The sequence below is a fragment of the Lonchura striata genome, chromosome 2 (assembly GCF_050655825.1).
Source record: "Lonchura striata isolate lonStrDom1 chromosome 2, ASM5065582v1, whole genome shotgun sequence".
Taxonomy (NCBI): Eukaryota; Metazoa; Chordata; class Aves; order Passeriformes; family Estrildidae; genus Lonchura; species Lonchura striata.
In genome coordinates, this window is record NC_140704.1 from 132,435,657 (window position 1) to 132,450,807 (window position 15,151).

A 15,151-nucleotide genomic window follows, 5' to 3' on the forward strand; every position below is an offset into this window, starting at 1 on the left:
AGGCTTTTTGTTATGTTTCAGGAGAGCACAGAGTTTTGGATAAAATCTGTATAAATAATTATCCCTCTGTCATTCAATATAAATTTATGCACATGTGTGCACACAGTTATGCTAGGGAATACAAACTATGAAGTAGACATGCCACAGACTTCTAGACAACCTACCACGAGCACGCATCTCACACAGAATCCATTCTACATTTAAATGTCATTTATTGAATTTTAATTATTTCTGATCTGTAGATCACTTTGAGGAAAATCCCCCAAGGTCAAAAGTGTATAAATACAATTGCAAAACCAAACAGAAGCATCTACAAGGCACTTTTCCATGCAGACACCTACCAAAAAAATTAGTTCCTGACTACTAGATTAGATTAGAATTCAACAGCTAAAACCCATTCCAATATTAAAACCAGGTAATTTTAATTTGCTATGTTGAAATAAAGCAATAAAAACTCTCATCCTATTCTGCACATTTACTCATGTTAAGTAGTAGCTCCACAAATTAACACAGAGCTCCATAGATTTAACAGTGAATTATCCCTTCTTCATTTAGATCCTTATTTTAAAAAATTAACACATATCTTTTCCATTAGGTTATCATCGAGTTTTTTTGATTTTTTTTTTTAATTAGGAAGCAACAGTGTTATGTTCTCCAGAGATATTTATGATAGAAAAATGTATGCTCTACCAATACCATGCTTTCCAAGTCATAGAATTAACTTGGATTAGCAGCTCCACAACCATGAATATTTTTGTATATATGCATTCAAATATGACTATCATTTCATTTACCATGGAAAAAGTTACTCCAAAATCCCCATTAACTAGAATGTCCTTTTTGAGCCTAAACTTAAGATTTGCAGGTATATCAGGAATGAAACAAGCCAAAGAAAGTTGTGTCATATACTGAACATCCTTACATTGCTCAAGGTCCTCAGTAGTAAGTAAAGCTGTATTGCTGCAATGGGGAAACAGCCACATGTCATTTTAAGATACAATCATAGTTTATTAATAAAATTATTTCAAAAGTACGAGTTAAATCCTTTTACCAACATAGTGGCATTCAGCTATCCAGTGTCATTTTTCCAGTTCAAATAGATATGGGCCTAATTGCATAATGCCATTTTATCTGCTGAAGATAAAAGTGCCGATAAACAAAAATGCACATTAGGCAGGAGATTTTTCAGAATAGATTTTTTTTTTTCAAATAACCCACTTGCATTAACAAAAGATTGCAATGGCTTCCAAATTATAGGGTGTTATTTTTAGTGGAAGTAGTTCAATATTCATATTGGAGCAGATGTAGCAGTTTAACAAAACAGCTCTTCAAATCCTGCACAAATTGAAAACAGGAAAACTGATTGCATTTTCTCTTATCACTTTCCTTTTCTGAATTGACACTTTTGGCCTTCTGAAAATTTACACATGGCTTTCATCTCAACAGCACCTGCTGATCAAACAGAAACCTAACATTTTCAGGAAAATGGTATAAAGGACTAGTTTTCTTTTTACCATCTTAAAGGGCATCGGCAGTCCACTTGATGGCAACAATTGCTGAGTAGATGGCACACAAAATACATTTTATATTTTCAGTCCACTTACTTTTAAAAATTAGTTAAATCATAACGACTCTTCTGTATTTGCTCTTTGTCTGCTTTAAATTAATTTCAGTCTCTATCCCTGCACTGTCTTGATGGGTTTCATTCTACAGTCAGCTAGATTTTAAAGATGATGTGAAAGCCTCTGAAATAATAAACACATTGCATGCTCTGCAGACAGGGGTCTTCTTTATATATGCATTTATATGCAATCATATAAACTGATATATACAATTATGCATTCATGTGCACATATTGCCCAGACATTTCTTTTTATGGTGCTTATAGCAAAGAAAAAATGCGTATGTGTATATATATATATAGATATACATATATGCATGTATGCTTCAATCCGCTATAGTCTCACTGTACTGAATTCCCCAAGCACTGTTGTTTGAACATGTTGAGGGGAGAGAAACTCAAAGGGCATTTATTTATTTCAAAGTTGTTCTTTGTTTCCTTTGCAGTCTTCCGACTGGGAGAAGGTCTAGCAGATGCTCTGGAACTTGAGCATCAAGACTGGGTTGAGATGCTGCCATTGGTGAACATGGCGAGCATGCAAACAGCACAACCAGAAATCCTTGGGTTCCTGCAAAAGTTAAACGGTTCAAGTCATGTATATAAAAAATGACACGTAAGTACCTTGTTATCCCGTCTGCTTCTGAGCCTGTAAACTCTGAAGCGCAGCAGCGGGTAACAAGGACCATCTTCCTTTGTACATAATTCTAGGTGTAATTAAAGATACTCCTGAAACCTGCTACGTGTCAGCTTCTTAACTGATAGAGCCCTCACCCCCCTGAAGTACTCTGCTGCCATCCATTACCATTCTGCTTCAGTGATAAGGTAACCTGAAGGCAGAGATGACATACAGTAATATATGTGCCACTCCAGACAGTTGGTTCATGAATTTCAGTGTTTCATCATGCTCACTGAGGCAATCGCAAACCTGAAATGTCAATATGTTCAGTCAATGGAAGTAAAATAATGGGGCTCTATTGTCTTACCCTATCGATCTACTGCTGTCAACAAGAATACATGCCCCCCTGGCTTTAAACAAATTTTAATTAGGCTTTTAGTTACCAGATCATATCTATATATCTATCTGTGCAAACACTTGACAAAGTGAAACGGCAGTATAAATATTTCAAACTTTTAAATATAAAGGTAATTGTTTAAAGCCGTTCTCTAAAGCACCACGTGTGCACACACTGAGCATGCAATTCATTTTAATCTGGAAGAGAACTTAAAAAGCACCACCAGAAGTCCATCCAAAACAACAAAAAAGAAAGAGCAAACAGGGCACTTTTCCTGAAGCCTGGTGTCATCCCCTTCGGGAATTTTGGAAGTTAGCAGCCTTCACTGGAACCACGCCAGGAGTGAGCGGTGGGTGCCCGGGCATGACAGGCCGGGGCTGTCACATCCCCTCGGCCCCGCTGCCTCCCCAGGCCGGGGCTCCTCCACGCCGTCCCGCAGACACCCAGGCACGGCCCTCTCTGTTCCTCTGGGCTGTGTTTCAAGTGGGGTCCCTTAGTCTCCACCTTTGTTCTGCGGCCACCTCCTCCCTCCCCGCGGCCAGCGCGGCAGGCGAGCCCCTCTCCGCTCCCCTCGGGGCTGCCCGGGCCGGGGGGAGGCAGCACAACAAAAGGCACATCCCGTCTCCCCGCCGGCTCATCTCTGTCCGTAAATCCCCGCCCGCCCCGGGGGGAGATAATAAGTGGTTACATCTTCACTTCTCCCTGCGCCTATCGACTGTGCAGCCGGAGCGAGCCGTGCCGGGCCAGGCCGGACCGGGCGGTGCGAGGCGGCGAGGGGCGTCCCCCGCCCGCCCCTCCGCCTGCCGCCCGCGGGGGGTTTTACCTTCCGCCGGCGGGAGGGACGAGGCGGCGCCGGCGCGGCCCCAGCGTTGTGCGCCTCACGCGCCTCGCGGCTTATCTGCGGCGCAGGGACGGAGCATCGCGGCTCCGCGGCCCCGCCGGCGCGGGGGGGGCGGCACGGCGGCGTGCATCGGGCCGATTACGGTATCAGCGCGGCCCAGATGGCGGCCGGAGGATGAGCGGGGCAGCGGGGCCGGAGCGCGGCTGGAGCCGGCCCGGGGTCCCCGGGGAGGCCGCGCCCGGCACGAGGAGAGGCGCCACCTCCGCACCGCCCACCGCGGGAGAAGGCGGCGGTGCCCAGGTCTGCGGGCGCCTGCCCTGGGGCCGGCTCCCAGCACCTCTCCAGGATAAGGAGCCGGCCAGGGGTCGCGCAGCGCTGGCTCCCCAAGGCTCCTCTGCCGGAGGTCGCCGCCACCACCCCCGCTAAGGCGATCGTCCCAGTGACTGCCTGCAGCCCGGCTCTCATTTCACAGGCCGTACCTACTGCTGCGGCCCGGCTACCTCCTCACACACCGTGCCTAATGCCCGCACGGAGCACGGCGGCCGCTGGCCCAGTACGATCACAGACTCTGTGCGCTCCCAGTTTGGCCAAGTCCCTACCTAATCCAGCCTGCTTATTGTCACCGTTGGCGTAAGAGCCTGAACGCAGCACTGTTGCTACAAAGTGGTGGCATCATTCACCAGAGAATGAGCGATAAGGAGAAGTAGGTCCCTATACTTCACAACTCAGGTTCTGTGAAAACTGAGGGGCTGTTTTGTCGGGATTCATCCAAGAGCACAGGGTTAGCACGAAGCATGGAAAGCAGGGACAGCAAAGTGGCCTGGCCTGCCTACCATAAGTGCAGCAAACCGGCAGAATAGCTATGCCAGCACCAGGCACTCTATGAGCTCAGGTTTTAAAGTTTCTAAAATGTTTCTCCGTGGGAATCAACACTTTTTTGTTAGGAAACACATTTCCATTGCACGAAGGAGGGAGGAGGAAAATGACAGCATGCTGAAGTGAGACTGGCATTGTTCAGTGCAAAACTCCTTCCAAAATCACTCGTCCAAGATAGCAGTTTATTCCACAAGAAAAGGAATAAAAGGAATTTGACACATAATACAAAGTGAAAACCAGAACCTAGATGGGGGAAGGGCATGTGTGTGAAAATCGTGTCACTGCAATGAATGTCAGATAAAAAAGGGGTCTGTCACAAATCCTCCACTAATCCAATAATGTGAAAACCTCTTGGTATCACTGAGACATAGCACAAGGTAATATTTTTTTTCATAAACCACTCTATATGTTTAGCCTTGGAAAGACAGCAGTTGGCCAAATGTTCCTATCGCAAAACCAGGACCTTGATTTTTAAGTGAAGGCAAACTGATTTTCACATGTCAAATTTACTATGCATTCCTCAGCCAGTATTTTTACCCTGAAGAAGGGCCACTTCTCCCTGAACTTCCTCCAGTTGTCAGTTGCGTGACAACCGTATTTGGAGGTAATCAGACAGGTCATATTACAAAAGTTAGTCAACTTGTTTGAAACCTTAGCTCCTAAACTTAATGGCATGTTCTACGCATTTCTAAAGATAAGTGACTTTTCAATTAATTCAACCTGCAAGGTAATACAGAGATTTTTTTTCTGCATATATTATTTCAAACTATTACACACAAATTAGAGACTGCTCTTTTTTGTTATTTCTGTTACAGAGCTTTTCCTTGAACATATTCCATGATTTAGGAACTAATTTAGGATTGGCCAGATTCTCATCTTGCAGGGTCACCATGTGCATCTTATGTCTATGTTGACCATACTTTTATTACTCAAATCACAAAACTCTAAAAAAAGAAACTAATCCAGGGTCCTTCCTAATGTAAGCAGTTTGCTGTGAAAACACATTTAAAAATAAAACATTGTGTATTAATAAAATAAATACAATCAGAATACAAATGTGTAACAGAAGTGGCGTTCCATAAGCACAGCTGTCTCAAAGTCCAAGCTGCAGGCTAGAAATCTTAATTTCAACTGACTCTCTTGTAATAATAGGTTACCTTCCTCTAAAGCGGAAAGTCCATCTGCCCCAGGCAGATAAGTTTTGAAGCATTAAAATAGATAAAAATCTAACATTTTCTTTCTTGCATTGAATATGTGAATTCTAGTGTGCTATAATGTGAGAATTCCAACATATGACTATTATGGCATAATATCTCATAGCTCAGCTTGTCATTACCTCACTTGTAATTCTTATGTTAATTATGTTCATAATTACTATAAACAGATGTGGTAGAAATTCATGTGACCTTTTACTTCAGAATGCGTTTCTCACTCTTTCCACTTTTTTTTAATAATATAGGTTAAACCAGAGGAAACTATTTCTGACACAGTCCGTATGTATATGTGTACATATTTAACATGAAACAATTTCTGCCTCATATTTCAGGCAAAGGACCACCTACATGCCAGTACATTGACATGAAAGTGATGATAACTGAAAAGTCTACCCTGAAACATACCCCTAAATAACTGTGCCTACAGTGAACCTTTTTGATTAAGCCTAGCAAAAGACATCACTGAAGCCTAGGGCTTAAATGGAGCACTGCATTTTTATTCAGGACCTTTGTTAATGCAGCAGTATCCTGCTTTACAACTACAAGTACGTAAAAGCCATACAGCAATTTATTTTACTCACAGACAAACCATCACTGTCTGTACACAAAACACATTTACAATAAAATCACCATGGATTTCATTAAAAGAAAAGCTACTCAAATTTCATTTCTTTGGACCTAATCTATAATTAGTGTGGACAGACAGGTGCAAACCCTTCTCCTCTACAGATGGCTACTGGAAATGGTGCAAAATAGCTCCTTCTGTTTAAACAATACACAGATAACCTGCTCTGCTCTTATCACTTACAATTACCTCCATTATACTGAACTAATGTTTACTTTATTAAAATGTCCACTGTTATCTAAACGTTATTTGGAAACTTTCATATCGATGGCAGAAAAAAAATGAAGATGGAAGTCATTGTCTTTCAGATGAAAATTTGGAGGGGAGGAAATTAAAAAAAAAAAGCTTTTAAAGAGCAGGATAGAACAGACTTTGATTTTATGTCTGCTGTTCATTTTTCTTTATCCACAAAACCACACAGTCTGCTACTTCCTGATGTATTTGTGCTACCATATATTAAACTAATAAAGTTAATAGTAAGAACAGGATAAGTGCATTTTAAAAGCAGGTCTTTAAAAAGGAACGCCTATGTGGAAAACCAAGACCCATTGCCTTTAAAGTTCAGTTTTTAAACCAACTGGTTTAGATCTCTGATGTGAAGCATCACAAAGACAATGTAACCTGGAAGCCAATGTTTTAAAGTTTTAATGTTTTACGTTTTCATTACTAAATTCAGTGTCAGTTTCAACTTCTTACATATTGTAGGTTGTGTTAAAGACTGCATGGAAAAGAGCATGGATCAAACTACATGGATCAAGTTTTTTTAATGTATTCAGATTAAAATAATTATCTTTTCACATTTCTTTAGCCAAGCCATGAGAAATGGCCTCTTCAGACCAGCAAATTCATGTTTTATTTCAGCTACTAAGTCTTCTTGATCTCTGCATGACAACTTAAGTTTCTACAGAACAAAGAACAAGACCTTCTCCTCCACCCCCCAGTCTAAAAAGTCTGAAGCTCCTGCAATAGCAACATACTGATATCCTTATTCAACTAGCTAAAGATTTAACAGTAATGGACTGTGGCAAGTGGATTTGAAAGTTGAAAATGACAATTGCAAGCCTATTCTCCCATCACCCCCAGTGCAAACACTGCAGATGCCTATTTCACCCAAAGTGTCTGGCAATGAGGAGTTTTTGCAGTCTGCACAGTACCTCAGTGAGGCGAGCTTCACATTAAACGCCTGTCGTCTGAAGTTCATTTCAGGGAAGTGAGAAACAGGATTTGACAGGGAAGAATGTCCTGAAATGACTATCCACTGACCAGCACTCCAGGTGGAGCTATTTTTCTCCCCCATTATTCCAAAAACAATACTGCCTGTATAAAACTATGTGCATACAGGCATACATAGTGTTAAGCATACACAGATGAGAGATACTGTGTGATGTTTTACTGGTCCATTATTTAGGCACAAAACAAGTTAAGGTGGTCAAAAATGGTAGAAGGCAGCGTTTTACTTAAAAAGATTTTGGAAACTATTTAAAAGCTCAAAGCCTTTGAAGAAAAACAACTTGTGCAGCAGTTGCCAGGAAGCAGTGACCTAACACTGCTGTCTGCATTCCATTACAAACAGAATGGTTCTTGTCTCCCTACAGCATGCTCATGGCTCAAGAACCCAGCCGCTCACCCTTCTGCAAGCACAGGACAGAAAGAAGTCCTGCTATCATCTCTTGTACCCCTCGCCTGGCTCCAGCTTGCCAGAGTCACAAACAGATTCAAGAGTCTGTTGGATTTTTGGTGGAGTTTGGCATTTTCTTCAATTGATGTTGAGCTTCCCATGACAGTGAAGGAAAATGACTCATTAATTGAAAACAGTAGCAATTATACTGAAGGTTCAGATATGATGAAACTGACCTTAAGTTATCAATTATCAAGCATAGTTATTGTAAGCTCCCAATTGTAAACCTTTACAGCAAATCTGCAGTGAATCTCACACCTAACAAAGCCTTTGCCAATTTCATATTTTCACAGACTGTATAGTTATGAATGAGCCATACTCCTGTCTTTTCCTATTATCTTCCTATTGAAGGGGAGACACAGAAACACCTAGTGCTAAAACCAGAATGCATAAACAAGATGGAGTAACTTTTTTACCATTCAGCTGAGCTGAAGGAAATTCCCTGATCATATTGAATTTCCTAAGGAAATCAGCCCAGAATAAACTGAATGAGGTTTTCAGACTTCCCATGGAAAGGTCAAGCATCAACTTTAACAACCATTAGAAACCAGTTTCAATCCTCTCAGCTATCCAGATTCACTAAGCCGTTAACAGAAAAGCTGAACAGAAAATCTGAACAATAGAATTCAACTCCAAAATCGTCTTTCACATCTTGCCTCAAACTTCAGTTAACAAAGTTGCTTATTTAAACTTTCCATTGCATCTGTCAGGATGCAGAAATTAAGACGGAAGTGTAAGGCTTCAAGCGTGTAGTTAAATAAATTATACTCACCCTTAGCCCTAACATATTGTGTTTACAAATACAATAATTATGTTTCTAGTTACATGTCTATGGAAGATATTTTCCAAGTCCTTCAAAAAGCATTCAAGCATTACTGTAAGTAGGAAATAAGTCAAAACAGATTAGTAGACTAAAAATGGGGAGGAGAAAAAAATCCTGCTTTGGTCAGCAACTCAGACCACCATCAGGGGATAAATCAATTTGCAGCAGCTGTGGACAGCCATTTAAGTCTGGGGCCTGAACAGATTAATTAGGAGAAGCGATGTTAAAAGTTAAAGGGGTCAGCATTACATTAAGCACAGGAGTACTTGCTGGAGCAAACGCTTGGCTGTACATACCAAGACTCACAAGACATTCTTCCAGTTAGCCAGGGCTACGCCAATAGCCAAGCGTTTGGCATTTGCTGCTTTCCCAGAGACAGCCGGCAGCTCCCGCAGGCTGATTTTAAAGACATATACCCATTCTTGCCCAGCCCTTGCCACGCCGCGCTGTGCCCTCGGCGCGTTCAGCATCGCCCGCACAGGCGGGCGCGCAGTCGTGCATAGCGCACCTTGGGGCCGCGAAGGCAGGCGAAGGCAGGCGCTTCCCGCCCGGCTGTGATTGTCAGTGGAAAACTTAAGCAGCTCTTTCGGTCAGACTTGCTGCCGCGGACTCAGCAGATCGCAGCCCGCTCCTGAGCTACCTGCGGGGCGGGAGCTGCCGGCTCCCGGGCGTCACGGCCGGGCGGCTGCGAGAGACGGATCGTCTCCCTGCCGTGATTTAGGGCATGGCAGAGGTAGGAGGGGGCGGCGGGCAGAGCCTGCTACGGATCGGAAGATGGAGGGCTGCCTTCCCAGAGAAACCCGAGCGGCTTCGAGGCGTCTGTTGCCCACAGCGGCGATGCCGGAGAGCCTCCGGCTGCTGTCGGGCAGGGCGGTCCCGCCGCGCCCGGCTCCGGCTGCAACCTGGGAGGCAGGAGGGGGAGGCTGCTTCGGCTCCCCATACCCTCTCGCTCCCTCCTTTAAACTTAACACTGAACTGAGGGAAGCAACATTTTAGCTCCTGGTTGCAGCATGAACGATTTAAAGAGCTGCGTCCGATTAGTTACTTTCGGTTTCTCTCTAACATCTAGGGGAGCGGAGTACAAGAACGACAGCTAGGTCGCTATAAATTACTTCTGAAACGGAGTCACGGGTGCTCCTGCTAGAGTGGCAAATCCTTCCCTGCACTAAACCAAATTTCTCAACTTTGGCAGTAACAAAAGGACTCGAACTCCGCAAAAGTCAAAGGCTTGTCTAAATGGCCGGGAATGTGGTTTTCATCCTTCCAATCTCCCTTATCAATGGCCTGTTGCGAATTTATGGAATCGAACCCTTCAGCACAGCCAGAGGAGATGACACAGTTACAGTGTATGGCAGTTTCGGAAATGCAATCCCTAGCGTTATCCTGTCGTTTTAGTAAACAAGCTATTTGCAAGACCGCGGATCAGCTAAAGGAGACATGCACAGCCTAAAATATTTCTTTCAAAATAGTCCTAAAAGATGTTGCCAGTGCTGCACAAACCTATGATTGTAGTGAGACAACAAGCGAAACAAAACAATCCCATCAGAAATATTTCAGCCACTCCAACTCACACTGGCCAGCGCTAGAGCCTGGAGAGAGGGGAGGCAGGAAGGAAAAAGACAAGTCCTAAATCCAGACAGAAATCTGACGCTTTGTTATAATATATGCCTGGGAGGGTTATTTTCTGCCAAAACTGGGTTATGTTGTTTCTGAGCTCTTGAGCAGTATCCGGGGTGCTAGTTTGTAAGCCGGGGACAGAGCGTGTAAGGCTGCATGCAGCGCTAACCTGGCCCGGGCACAGCAGCAGCCCCGGTCCGCCTGGGTTAGTTACAGCCACGGGAGCCTCTCATAGCCCGGGGAGCCCTGCGGGAGAGGAGAAAGGGAAAGAAAAGGGGCTCGGGCTCCCCCCGCCCCGGCGCGCCCTGCCCAGCCAGCCCTGCCCGCGCCCGTACTCACACTGCAGAGGACCGGAGATGCCCACCATTCGCCACGGGCTGCGAGCTGCAAATAAAAGTTCCCGTCCTGCTCGGGGGAGAGACGGCAGCCCAGGCTGCTGGAGGGGCGAGGGGGTGGGAAAGGGGAGAGCAGCGCCGCGCGGCTTCCCTTCCCAGTCCAGATGATCCACGTCCACAAAAGTCAAAACGAGCTGAGGAGAAACTCCAGCTGCTCTTCCCCCCCCCACCCCCCCCACCACCCTCTCTCGCTCTTTTTTTTTTTTTTTTTTTTTTTAAAGGAGGATCAGCTCGAGAGAGACTACTGGTTCCACGGGAAAGGACAAGAACCAAAAATAAAGCAAAGTCTCCAAGTCGAGATAGTTAATGCCCAGGTCCTTCTCCTTGCTGCTGCCGCCGCCGCCGCCGCCTCAGACAAACGTGATGTGGAGCGCAGGGAGCGGCCGCTGTCAGTGGCGGGGTCTGTGTCTGTCCCCGAGCAGCCGACGCATAGCTGAGCCCGCGGCGAAGCCGAGCCGAGCCGGGGTTGCGGAGCCGAGCGGTGCGGAGCCGAGCCCGCCGCCCGGCCGAGGCTGCGCCGCCGCCGCTCGCTGCGCCCGGCTCCCGCTAGCAGGCAGCGCGCGAGGCAGGCAGCATACTGCCGGCAGCCGGGCCGGCCCCGCTACCCAGGTGCAGGGGGGGAGGGCTTAAAGCAGTGGGAGGTGATAGAGGTAGGAGACATCTGTGTCGTGAAGAGGTTAGTGGGGGTCAAGTATATGTTAACAATAGGCGAGCGTGGTCCCTCTCGGGCAGCCTGCCTACTCTTTCTTTCTTTCGCTCGCTTTTACTGGGTGGACATCTAACTTGCTCCCTAATGATGCCTCCCCGGCTTTAAGAGTCCAGACTGCCCTGCAGTAACCCAAGACAAACACTTTCTCTAGCCATCTGGAGAGCTCCTGGCTGCTCTGCCTGTGTCTCATCACTGTGTGAAGAGACAGCAGTGCTAGAAATCAAGCCACTCTCAGATCTACTCTCTAATCCCCTTCTGTTAGCTGATTTCCAGTCAGACTGTTTGCTTTTGCATTAGATAATAGCCTTAGAGAAAACAATTATCATTTTCTTTTTCTCTTTGTTTTTTCCTCTTTCTAAAGTACAGTATCTAGGAAGGCCTCCCTCTCTTATTTTAAAAGAAATTTATAGTCTTTCATGGCTTGAAGAACCCAGATGCAATTTCACACTTTCCTGGAAGGGGATTCTGGATTCTTCTGAAAGCAGCGACATGATCACAACTGCAGTGAAAATTAATTACTATCATCTACAATTAATAGAAGCATGCCACCATTTGACTTCGTGTTTCATTACATAATCATTTCGGTAGGCATCCATATATTTTCTGATTCATCAGTTATTCCCTTCTACGTGTTGCAGAGAATATTATTGTCAGTCACACAATCTACAGTTAACTGGTATCTCTGCTGTCATGTTGTCACCATATAAAGAAGGCGTCTCCACAAAGAGAAAAAAAAAAAAACTTCTTACATTTGCTTCACTGTAAAAAAGTACTTTTTTTTTTTTCAGATTGCAGATAATGGATTGGAACTGTCAGAAATGCTGGAACATTTAGCTTCATTTTTTCCAATGTTAGATGTTAAGTAAAAGAGTGAGCATGGAATAGAACTTCTAATCAAGCTGCTTTCTTTATTCCTGTACATACACGTACACACACGCACACACACACACATACACTATAGGCCTGATCTTGCAAATTTACAAATACTTAATTTTAAATAGACATATTGAATGCAAAGTAGCATTCTGTGTGTTTATTATAAAGGCATACACGTTTCCAAAAGGGGGGAAATATTTTTATCTATATTTATCTGCATATTTACAACAGTATTTGCCTCTGTTGCTGGCTTTGAAATTTTGTTTGATTTTGAAAATATGTTTAAAATATATTTTATTATCTGGATAAAGCTACCTTTTCTGCAGACATTTCAGGATATGGAACTTTAATGAACTGGTCAGTATCTTGTAATCCAGGGTCGAATTTGGAGTAATTTCAGCTCTACACTACATAAATCAGGACATGTTTTGGTCTACTGTGATTTCAATTTACAAAGATGGTGAGCAGCCACAAGTCTGTCATTGATTTCTAATTTAAAAACTATCTGTTTTACAGAGGTCTATTTCAAAGCCAAAATTATGGGATACTCTTTTAAAAAGTATCTTCAAATATTTAAAAATAATCTAAATATATCAAATTTTATAAGGCTTCTTTTGTCTTCAGCAGATTTAGAAATTTCAGTTTGAAAATCTTTGTGGCATGATACTTTCGTTCCAATTGTTCTATGTGTAAGGTGACAAATAAAGAAGAGGTTTGCCAGTGGTCTCACACCATGTTTTGACGAATTGTCACAGATTGAACACTGACTCCTAATTCTCAGTTTACAGCTTTTTAAAAAACCCTACAATGCTTCCTCTTTGGTGTGTACATTCACTCCAAAAGATCAATCAACTTTCTAGGCACTACTGTTCAACTTAGTGGATGAGCATCAGCTTAGATTTAAAAAGTCTGGAAAATCTAATCTGAACTATTAGCAATTTAATATCCATGAAGTTTATAGACTTCTGTGGTCTCATTTCATAATGAGAAAAATACAGAAATCACCTATTTAAACTCCCAGCTCTGGCTCATCTTATATGACATTTCTCACTGTTCCCAGTAAGGACAAAACCTTCTCAGATAATGGAGTGTGGTAGAGAGTGTTAAATGCCAACTACTTCATGGTAACTATATTTTTCTTAGACATGCTGGGAGAATTGACATGATTCCTAAATGACAAAAGATTGTAACCATTGAGTCTTATCGTTATATTGTAAAGCTGATGCTTGAAGCCTGGCTTATTGCAAACTTCTCTTATCCATACCTTTTGCTTTTCTATATTTATTTCCCAGAGAAGGTAGATGTGGTTTTTGTGTAAAAAAAAAGGAAAAATAAACATGTTCTTTGGAAGATAAATTCAGGTTTTAGGAAGGGAAAAAAAAAAAAAATGCAGCCTCACAGTAGACCTCACAAATACTTGGTAACTTTACACCCTGCACATTTTTTTCTGCAGACTGTAGATGCCATGTCTGATTTGACATATGAAGGATTTACACTGTGTATCACTGTGTGACATTGTGTGAGAGAAAGGCTGGTTAAAGTATAGTTGCACATGGAAGTCAGAAATATCCTGCTAGGCTGTCCAAATCTGACTATATTTTGATTGTACAGAGACCGATCAAATGTTCAGAGCTGAAACATGGCTCAGTCTTTACTGTGAATAATTATACTATGGGCAGTCATCTGCACTGAAATTCTTGGAAGAGAACTTAAATATCAACTCACCTCATTGCTGTTTAAAAATAGAGACAAGTATGTCCCTCTTAATTGTCACTGCCTTGCAGCTCAGAGTGTTACATATTGTCACATGTTCCCATCCAGAACTCATGCTCCTCAAACACTTTTCCAGTCACACTTCAGACATTAAGTCCATCCTTTTTTTTTCAGGGATGTTCCTCTACAAATGTGTTTTCCACTTCCAAAAGCTTACTTTCAGAATCCATGAAGTGCACAAGGATCTCGCTGTTTGCTTCTGCTGAAGCTGGATTGGGCCTTGGCATCCAGATCAGGTCTGTAGGTAGCTACAACAGCATTCACTTGAGAAGCTCTCATTTGCATGAAGTGATGCAGTAAATATTTGTGTAAAACTAAACAGTCAGATAGTATGCTAAGCTGGATCATCGATAGCTTTAACTCACAAACCTTTGCCTTAACCATATCTTTCCAATTTTCCCTCTAATTTGCAAGTGTATTTTGCATATTCGTGTGGGCCACGCTTTGTTTTCCCCTCAGTCTGTTTGCACACATTTTGTAGGTTGAGCAGTGCAGAGGATTGCAGCGGGATGGAATCTGCTGCAGGATTACGCCAATGTCGCGTACGCTTTCTTCAGAAAATCATTTTTGGTTTATTTGGGAATACAGGCTAAATCCTGCTTTGAACCCTGCACAGAAAAGCAGCAAAAACATAAAGAAGTGCTGTGTTGCAGAAATGCTGCCCCCTCTCCGGGGCTTGGCAAGGGCTGGGATAGGTGAGCCACAAGTTGCTGGGTGCGCTTTGCAGCCCCACATGTGTGGAAAACACACACCAGGATTAACACTTGATAACATGAGCAGAAAATATGCATTTGCAGGATAGATCCCATCCCCACCCTTTAGTATGCAAAGCATGTCCACTAGGTGATGTACATGCTGCAAGAGCTGACATATTACCTGCCTTTCTTTCTGTGCTTACTATTGTTTACCCTTTGGTAGTGAGGAAAATATGTTAAGTTCTTTCCAAATTAAAAAAAAAAAATAAAACAGACTATCTGCTTTCCAAAGGTTACAAACTCCATTGATACACATTTTGACATCTTCTTTTCTAATGGCATAGATTTTAGCTCTGCTTCATGTATATTTATTCAATATATTCCTTAATTAAAAT

At 43.2% G+C, this 15,151-nt stretch overlaps 1 protein-coding gene across 5 annotated transcripts in view; it reads right to left on the reverse strand.

The window, feature by feature from the left end:
* The window catches only part of RUNX1T1 (RUNX1 partner transcriptional co-repressor 1), a 114,856-nt gene extending 104,006 nt beyond the window's left edge, over positions 1–10,850 (reverse strand). Inside the window, exon 1 of one of the 5 annotated variants that reach the window (XM_021543195.4) lies at positions 10,648–10,850. Coding sequence is in view for 1 of the 5 variants with exons in the window: in XM_021543196.4 (XP_021398871.1) it covers positions 10,648–10,675 (28 nt within the window). In the remaining 4 variants the exon portion in view is untranslated. Of the gene's footprint in view, positions 1–3,457; positions 3,753–10,477; positions 10,610–10,647 lie in introns of those variants that run through there. The other 4 variants (XM_021543196.4, XM_077782939.2, XM_021543198.4 and 1 more) reach the window with 4 other exon arrangements.
* Positions 10,851–15,151: the final 4,301 nt, after the last annotated feature.